The 9,138-nt window shown below is 43.0% G+C and overlaps 3 protein-coding genes across 3 annotated transcripts; 1 reads left to right on the top strand and 2 right to left on the bottom strand.

Moving 5' to 3' along the window:
* Window positions 1–588: 588 nt before the first annotated feature.
* On the bottom strand, window positions 589–2,232 carry EAF02_003990 (uncharacterized protein). The gene is made up of 3 exons (XM_038900038.1): window positions 1,981–2,232; window positions 1,467–1,911; window positions 589–1,416 (listed from the first exon to the last, which is right to left on the bottom strand). Exons 2-3 carry the CDS (start codon window positions 1,794–1,796, stop codon window positions 787–789), a joined length of 960 nt encoding a protein of 319 aa, XP_038759745.1. The 5' UTR covers window positions 1,797–1,911; window positions 1,981–2,232; the 3' UTR covers window positions 589–786.
* An 847-nt stretch (window positions 2,233–3,079) lies between these two features.
* EAF02_003989 (uncharacterized protein) lies at window positions 3,080–5,827 on the top strand. The gene is made up of 3 exons (XM_038900037.1): window positions 3,080–3,421; window positions 3,653–5,122; window positions 5,217–5,827. The coding sequence occupies exons 2-3, from the start codon at window positions 4,240–4,242 to the stop codon at window positions 5,585–5,587; spliced, it is 1,254 nt and encodes a 417-aa protein (XP_038759744.1). The 5' UTR covers window positions 3,080–3,421; window positions 3,653–4,239; the 3' UTR covers window positions 5,588–5,827.
* Window positions 5,828–6,568: 741 nt separating this feature from the next.
* On the bottom strand, window positions 6,569–9,095 carry EAF02_003988 (uncharacterized protein; the record flags this gene model as incomplete). The annotated part of the gene is made up of 5 exons (XM_038900036.1): window positions 6,569–7,494; window positions 7,545–7,623; window positions 7,672–8,013; window positions 8,060–8,427; window positions 8,477–9,095. 5 exons carry the CDS (start codon window positions 9,093–9,095, stop codon window positions 6,569–6,571), a joined length of 2,334 nt encoding a protein of 777 aa, XP_038759743.1.
* Between the last annotated feature and the right edge of the window lie 43 nt (window positions 9,096–9,138).

Raw genomic sequence — 9,138 nt, 5'->3', positions numbered from 1 at the left:
AAGAGAAATATGATAGTATATTAGTTCTTCCAGCTAATGAAACTGTAGTCGTTGGAATATTCAATTGAGACACTGTTTTTAGTTCACTCACCATAACAGTCTATTTCAATATAACAGTTTGAATATTTTCGGTGGGCATTGGAATATGTGACACACTTCTATGGTAATATGGTTGAAAATGGCGAGGCTATTGCACTGCCTGTCTATTGAACATAGGCCTTTGCGACAAACATGTCTCCCAGGTACAATTAGTTCTCACTCGAAGAATCTATTTAAAGCATTGTACGAAATACTGAGAGACTATATATGGGGTGCAATCATACGTCGATGATGTAGGCAGTCTATTCGTAACATGTGGGATGTCGCCAGCTTCTAGATAAGGAGTAAATTGAGCTACAACTACTAGCAGTACGAGCCTGATAAAAAATGGTTCGGCACACGCAATCACAGAATATTCTTGACAAATGGGTCTTGAAATTATCGAATATTGACGTATGGTAAATGGCTTATGAGGAGAGGCCAATGGAAGTACCTTCACAATACGAGGTAGAATGCAGAATAACAAAATAATTTTGGCACAGGGTTTGGAAAACATTGAAACATCCTTAAGATGCAGTTCAAAAATCGAAAGCTTTCGATTCCTGGATCTAGATAAACGATCAAATGTTTTGAAACACGAATTCCACCCCCAACGTCGTATCTTATTTTCAGAAATCAGAAGCTTATAACCCATCTGCCAATCCGGACCATAGAACATCCTTAATCGACGATCCACCAACCTCAAAATTAAGGTAAGATATGCTTTTGAAAGAAATCCAAGATAATAGGCGTAGCATTGAAGCTCGCCGGTCCTTCCCCATGCCCAATCAGATCAGCATTCAACACCGTACTCGGCCAATCATGGTCCAAATTCTTATCAAAAACATGCTGTACTAAGCCTTCATCCTCTCCCTTTCCATAACTATACACAACCGTGTCATGCGTCAAATCAGTCGTGACATTTTTCAGCTCCAACTTATCTCTCAGGGCCCATTGATGTACCCAGTGCGGAACAGTCGGTATACACTGATTGGACCGATTAGCCTGTCCATCATAATGAATCGTCGAGTCTTCACCGCCATGAAACTCAAGCATGGGAATCTTGGGACGTCCTGGAGAACATTGGATCGTGACATTGTTTGGGAAACATGGCTGGGTGTCGATATAATATGCACCAGAGACAGGAGCAAATGCAGCAATTTTGGTAGAGAGGATGGGATCACAGGCTAGAGTATTACAGAAACCACCCCCATCAGATTTACCGGTAGCCCATATGCGTTTGCTGTCTATGCAGTATGTTTTGTCAAGACTGTCAATTATATCGCTGACGAGCTGAGTGTCATTTGCTGTGTTTCCAGGGTTGCCCTCCCATTTTCCCTAATTTTTGTTAATCTTTGGCCTATTTTTGAGTTAGGGGATCTCGTTACCTTGACTCCTTGAGGGTATATCGTTATGGCGAAGTTGTTGAATTCAGGATTCGTCATTTGATCCAGCGCAAGTTGTTGTGATGCATTTCGATGGCCTCCATGGAAAGAAAATATGACGGGAGTCGAAGATTGGGATGTATAGAGGGGTGGAACGACGATAAGGTAAGATCGATTGACATCTGAACTTGTGATTGATATATTTTGAGGTTGTCCAATAGTGATATCTGATGGTATAGCTTTAGTGCAAGAAGGGTCTACTCGAGAATTTGTAACGCTGCGGACGACGTTATGAGCCGCCCAAGCTTGTATAGCATTCTTGAGAGAAACCATGATGTATGAAGTTTGTATGAGAACAAACAGCCAACTGATGAAATTGGCTTACCACTGGGTATTTACGTAGAGATATCTGCACGATGTATATTAATTACCTGAGGTCAGACGTCCACTTGAGTCATCAATCATTAGCTTTTGAGCTTCTCGTAGATCTCTTACTTGGGACCCTGAAGATCCTCACCGGTTGCAAAGATTTATCAAGTAAGATACGAAGTTGTGAACCAATCATGGGAAGATCCCAGAGATGTTTTCAGCTCAAGAAATATGTGAATTTGGTTTGCGTTATTGGAAAGGTGGGAAAACTGCAGCGAGGAAGCTGGCTTTGCGTATATTAAACAATGCAATGGAAAATAATGGATTAAAGATAGACATGATTGAGAGGTTATTACTTATAACAGAATTGAAAGAAGTTGGTGTTGTTGTTGGTAGTTTATGCAGTGAACATATCAGCATATTGGCATTTTGGGATTTTGGTGGTTTGGCAGGTGATCTACAGCCCACAGGTCCGCTAGCGGCAGCACTCCAGGTGAGATCTCATCAGCTCAGCAGCACACTCATGACACATCTTCTATAAATACCGAGTGAAGGAAGAATCTAAATGACGGCAGGAGAACTCATGTACGGGTCGGGTACCGTGCAACTGTACATCGTTCCTTCATCGCACGCCACGGTACGTTTCGTCAGAATACTCCGCCTGCGGTTCCTGATCCTCGAATGCTGTTTAAGTCCAGCATGATTACTCCCCGAAGTAACTTTGATATCGTTCTGATTTCACTGTTACGCGTTGTCAATCATATCCTTAGTTGCAATAAAAAATGATTTAAGAAGTCAATTAGTCTCCATATAAGCAAAATAACCACGAATTAAGGTGGGATTTCAGAGATATATGTCTGAATATCTAAACTAACTTCGAACATTCAATGCATTCAATTGTTAGATTCGAAATGGAATATTGAAAGTGTTTGATTGAAAAAAATGAAATTCGAGTATTGACTATAAGGTTTGCTTGGTGTACAACTTATTTTGACAATCGTGTGCGTGTCTAGTCTCACCAATGCAAACGATCGATGGGAGCGGAGACTCCACTACAATGTATAATTTAGCTGAACTAGCGTGAACTTAGTATAGTATGGCTGATAGGGGCTAGCTGATCATGTGCTTGTGCCTCCATACAGATAGACGCACACCTCGCTTATCGCTAAAATAAATTCAATCTCGTGGCCGAAAAAAAAAAGGCTTAAACACTAAAATCGACATCCAAATTCGAGTTTGATGATGAAGGTCTCGAACTTCTACATGCAGAATCGACAATCAAATAGTCCCTTGAGCTTTGTGTCTGGTATTTCGTGCTGGATTTCTCTTCAAATCGCGAGAGTATAATTCATGTCGGGCTATGGTGATTTCTCACGTCTGCCGTTGAGCGGATGGCAATCCATTTCCAAGTTGAGCTGGCTTCGTTCAATAAAGACGGAGAAAACTATATTGGTAGGCGAACCTCTAGTGAAAGAGCTGACCAAAGATCCTCGGAGTCTCAAAAAGAATGATTTAGGTCGAATCCGCAGCTTGGTAGTCTTGAAACATACCATTTCAAGCGAAATTGGAAGGATTCTGGATTCTTTACTGTCGGTACACCCATCTGATTAGTCTTAACTTCCCCGCCATTTCTGCTATTCTACTGGGGAAAGCACATTCCCAATAATCACTAGTGGTTGCTCAAACCTTTCTTATCGAGATGTTCATCGTTACACAAGTGGTTACGAATCGACCAGATCTCATGTTGAATTAACGAAACCCTGAGACCGCAATAACGTGTTGATGTTTCGTCCAATCAGCTTACTCATTGTCCAAACCAGCCTTACATCTGACCAGACAATTCGCTTCATGGGCATCACGCTGAAGGAACATTTGCCCTGCCATACTCATCTCCTTCGTCTTTGAGTTTACGATGTTTAAACGTCTATTTAAACTTTGCGGGAATGTCATGAAACTTCAATATGACACTGCCCCAAAACAAGTTCATGGCCGGACGGACGGGACACAAAGACGGCCCTTTTTGTGTACTCCTTACTTGATCTTATGATTAGTCACTGTGACTATCGAGGTGTAATTTAACGTTATGATGGAACGCTGTGATTATTAAGGGCAACTAGTGTGCCGAAAGGAACCTACCCTTCAAATGAATAGTTCTGCAATATCTTATAAGAGGCATCATGCACGGGGTTGTCCTCTATCATCTCAAGTCCTTTGTGGCAGTTACTTTCATTTGGCCACGCGCCGTTTTCCAAAATTTCCACACTCTTTTGCAAATTTCCTTTACGTTCTTTTTTTTTATAGTGAATCTGGAACCGAGGTGTATCAACTCTCTTTTCCCATTTCCCATATACCTTTCATAACTCCTATCTGCAATTCGGAATAACGTTCTCTACTCCATTACCTCGATATGTACATTTCAACACTTCTTACTGCCTTCCTGGCTAGCACAGTTGGCGCTTGGATGCCAGGTGGTGAGAAAGATCTCCGTTCAGAAGATGGAGTATCTCTCTTCAACCCAGAAGCGAAACATCCCACAGCCCGTCGCTGGACTCCAGCATCCGGCAAGATTCGAGGTGTGAATCTCGGATCTCTTTTCGTCTTCGAGCCATGGATTGCTGAAACCGCATGGTCAGCTATGGGTTGCGGTCCATACCAGTCTGAATTCGATTGCGTGGCTGGTTTGGGACAAGCAAAAGCTAATGCTGCATTTCAAAATCATTGGAAGACTTGGATCAATGCTAATGATATTGCACAAATGGCAAGCTTCGGTATCAACACAATTAGAATCCCAGTCGGATATTGGATGATGGAAAGTTTGGTTTATGCCGATAGTGAACACTTTCCTCAAGGCGGTTTCCAGTATCTTGAGAGTATTTGCAACACGGCTGCTAATGCCGGATTCTTCATCATTATCGATATGCATGGAGCTCCTGGAGCGCAAGTTGCAAGTAATCCGGATTCAGGACAATATGCCTCGACTCCCGGTTTCTATGCTGATTATCAATATGCTCGTGGAGTACAATTCCTCTCTTGGCTCACAACAAATATTCACAAAAACCCTGCTTTCAGAAATGTTGGCATGATTGGTATTGTGAACGAACCAGTGCAAGATGCTGGCCAGGCTGCGGGTATGATTTCGCAGTTTTATCCCGCGGCATACAAGGCCATTCGAGCTGCTGAATCAGCGGCAGGTGTACAGCCGAACAATTTCTTGCATGTTCAGGCTATGGATCAAGGATGGGGCTCTGGAGATCCAAACGCTGGACTGGCTGGGGGTGTTTCTTTGGCTTGTAAGTTCTTTATTTTTCCATTCCTTTCCCAAAATCCTTCGCACAACCCAATCTTTCTCTCAATGAGATTTCTAACATATACTTTCACATATAGACGACGAGCACCGCTACCTTAAATGGTCTAACGTGGCCGTCTCCCAAACCGCCTACCTCCAATCTTCTTGCACATATAATCCTATTTCCAGCACCGGTGGCCCGACAGTCGTAGGAGAGTTTTCTCTTTCTCCTCCTGACAACGTACAAGATACAGCGGGCTGGACGACATCTACTCAAGGTGCATTTTACAAAAAATGGTTCGAGGCACAAGTCATGGGATATGAGAATCACGCATTGGGATGGATTTTCTGGACTTGGAAGGCACAGTTGAATGATTACCGTTGGAGTTATTTGGATGCGGTAAACGCGGGAGTTATTCCAAAGGATTTGAATAGTGTGGCTGGAAGTGGTGCTTGTAACGGTTTCTAGAGAGGAGAGAGTAAAAGAAAGGGGGATACGGCGGATTTTTTGAATGGCGTTGGAAAGTTGAAATCGTATTCAAGGGGCGGGGTTGGTGCATTTCGAGGGGAAGAATTTTGCGATCGCATTTCCGTGTGAAATAGCTTCATGATACTCCGTACATCTTGAGTCGCTCGAAGTTTACAAATTCTTGATAATATCATAATCATTGATACCTTTTTAGTAATTCATACAACCAATTCCATTCATCTCAAGTAATTCGTCACCTTCATGATTGAAAAAAGACGTCATCATCAAAATCATGTCCACTAGCCAAGCCCCTTAGTCAGATCTCAAGTACGTACAACCTTATTGATCCCTCATCTTTCAGTACCTTAAAATAACCTATATCCGCAGCATCGTCAGAAACACCAAGCCCAAGCTCAATTTACCATTTGAGATCATACACAACGATGGCCCGCACTTGTAATGTTCCCCAAGATGACGAATCCCACTCCCTGATGGTCGTTGAGATTGTCAATTAGCTTGAGACACATAAGCTTATAAATCCAACGTTGCACCCATCTTATTTATACTTTTTGTCATAGATGATTCGCGAAGAGACTGCGTTTAAGGATTGTATGATTTATGTACTGTAGGTTGTAGTGTATTTCAAATAATCTTCAGGTAAAATTGGACAAATTTGGATTTGTGGGATGATACGATTGAAGGATGATATTTACAACCTTTATCGCAATAATTGCCGGAAATGATATTGGAGAACTTTCAACTCATGTGTTCGAGCATCAAGCTTCAGTACCCATGACATTAGCACTTGAGTCTTAATCCATTTGTATCATGCTCTACAAGAAGCATGTGTAATTATAAAATAGACATCACGAAGAAATAAACATTTAACAATCGATACGACCGCAAAGACCGAACATAAATAAATTTATTAAACTCATTTCAATTTATTTATGATATATAATCACAGGATCAAATACCCTTCTAAATAACAGTAAAAGTAGCATTTGCTCTCAAGTCCGCACTCGAACTTCCGATCTGCACGACGAAGTCTCCTGGCTCAACTACATATTTCATTCTAATATTCCACAATCCGACCTCCTCGACCTTTAAATCAATGTTGACGGTTTCGGTCTCTCCGGCTTTAATTGCTACTTTAGAGAAACCCTTGAGCTGAATATTTGGAACAACGACGCTGCTAATCACATCTTGGACGTAAAGTTGTACGACCTCCGAACCATCACGAGTAGAGTTGTTAGTGATAGATACCGTGGCGGTGATGGTATCATTAGCGGTGACGTTTGTGGCTGAGAGGGTAACATCTGAGTATTCAAATGTGGAGTAGGATTTTCCATATCCGAATTCGTAGAGAGGCATGGGGGAGTTGAGGACATATTGGTGGCCAAAGGAGAGAGTTCCGTTGGGGAAGGCTTCTCCTGGGTAGTTTGGACGCCCGGAATTCCAGTAGTCGTAGTAAATTGGGGTAGTTCCAATATCGTATGGGAAACCGACAGAGAGTTTACCACTTGGGTTGACGTCACCGAAAAGGACATCGGCGAGTGCGTTTCCTCCTTGTTCGGAGGGGTAAAATTGTTGGACCAGTGCAGATGCGTTTGCGGAAATCCATGCTTCGGTGATGGGTTTACCGGAAGAAAAGACGACGACAGTGGGTTTTCCAGTATCGATGATGGCTTTGACCAAGTGGGGCATGGCGCCAACAAGGTTCAAGGATGAGACGTCGACATGCTCTCCTGTTGTGGCGTTGAGTCCTTGCCAAAGTTGGTTTTGATCTCTCGACCATGTTCCGACAACGACGACAGCTACATCGGCAGCTTTAGCAACGGAAACAGCCTCGTCAAATCCAGACTGGTCATTGGACCAGCGCTCGCAACCTTGAGCATATGTAACGCCTAGAAAAGGTTAGCTATGGCATAAATATACGTTGAGATTGAAATCTTACTTCCTGAACTAGCAGCTTGTATTCCGTCCAATGGAGTTACTCCACGGTACATACTTCCGTTAACGACGTAGTCACCATACTAGAACTGATTAGATAAAGAATGCAAGAATGATTTTCCATAACATACGTTCATGAATCCATGTGCCATGGGTCCAATCACTGCAACATTGGCCGTTTTTGAAAGAGGAAGAACACCCTTTCCATTCTCTAACAAGACAATCGACTCAGCATCAAGTTCTCGAGCCAAGTCAATATGCTCTTGAGTGTGAATCAAAGATGCAGTCTCATTGGCTGGTGCTGCGAGATATGGGTTCTCGAAAAGACCTTGGACAAATTTTGCGCGAAGAAGACGCGATACAGCGGTGTCTACAATGTCGATGTCCAAAACTCCAGACTCGACAAGGTCTGGGATTTTTTGGAAATTGAAAGAGCCACCACCCATCTCGACGTCATTACCTGCAGGAAGTGCCTGTGTGTGATTAGCAGAGCTTCAACTCGATACGAAGATTACTTACAAACATGGTTACCGCATCTGAATCGATGGGTAGTCCGTTGCCTTTAGATCGACACATCTTGAAAGCATCACAGAGACGATCTGTCGCACCAGCATCACTGGTTACCCAGTATTTGTACCCCCATTCTTCTCTGAGAATTTCAGTGAGAATGTGATAATCAGCGATAAGTGCAACACCATCATATGAATGGTAAGCAGACATGATAGACCAAGCATCGGCATCCATGATCATACGCTTGTATGGTGGTAAATAGGTGGTCCGAAGTTCTCTTTCTCCACCATGTTGTGGGCCAGTGTTCAATCCTTGTTCAGGAGTTCCAAAGGCTGCAAAATGTTTCACTGTCGAGCTGACATTTCCAGCTTGTAGACCTAGTTCTATTAGAACTACTCTCCCGGATTAATAATTTGGTTAACGTACCTTTAACATAAGCATACCCCATCTCGCCTGCTAAGTATCCATCCTCGCCAAAGGTCTCTTCGACTCTTCCGTATCTCAATTCACGGGCCAAATCTCCCAATGGTCCAAAGATTTGGTTAACACCAAGAGCAAGTGACTCTTGTGCAATTGCTGCTCCCATCTTCTTAATTAAGTCAGGATTCCAGGAGCAAGCCTGTGCAATAGGCGAATTGAAGATTGTCGCATTTCCGATCAAGAAACCATGAATACCTTCACTTTGAACCAAAGCTGGAATTCCCAAGGTTGTGTTATGCATAAGATAGTCTTGTGCTTGTCTTACTCCGTCCGCAATCAGCTGTTGCGCAACTGGATATCCAACATAAAATTGACCAGCGCGAGTCGCCATGTTCCATGCCAAACCGGTTGCATTGAACGTGCCATCTGTCATGTTACGCCAATTTGAGATATCGCCCTGGATCAATTGGGCAGTCTTATCTTGGATGGTCATCCGCGACAGTAAATCCGCAACTCTGTCATCCACATTTGCATTTGGATCCTTGTACACTGGAGTGGAATTGGTGTACGACGCATTGGCGGTGTAGGCAAGCAAAGCCGCCACAGATGCTGAGGGGACCTTCATCTTAAGTATGGAGAAGAAGTAATATCTTCTTGAAAGGTATGCT

This window comes from Botrytis sinoallii, assembly GCF_014898435.1.
Source record: "Botrytis sinoallii strain Bc 23 chromosome Unknown BSIN_006, whole genome shotgun sequence".
In the NCBI taxonomy this organism is placed as follows: domain Eukaryota; kingdom Fungi; phylum Ascomycota; class Leotiomycetes; order Helotiales; family Sclerotiniaceae; genus Botrytis; species Botrytis sinoallii.
The sequence above is the reverse complement of the archived record's forward strand: the minus strand, read 5'-3'. Positions and strand labels throughout refer to the sequence as shown.

Bases quoted from the DNA above. Each gene is read 5' to 3' on its own strand.
- EAF02_003990 (XM_038900038.1), bottom strand. From the start codon at position 1,796: ATGGTTTCTCTCAAGAATGCTATACAAGCTTGGGCGGCTCATAACGTC. The intron at 1,417-1,466 runs GTAACGAGATCC...AACAAAAATTAG, and splicing joins TATACCCTCAAGGAGTCAAG to GGAAAATGGGAGGGCAACCC.
- EAF02_003989 (XM_038900037.1), top strand. From the start codon at position 4,240: ATGTACATTTCAACACTTCTTACTGCCTTCCTGGCTAGCACAGTTGGC. The intron at 5,123-5,216 runs GTAAGTTCTTTA...TTTCACATATAG, and splicing joins TGGGGGTGTTTCTTTGGCTT to ACGACGAGCACCGCTACCTT.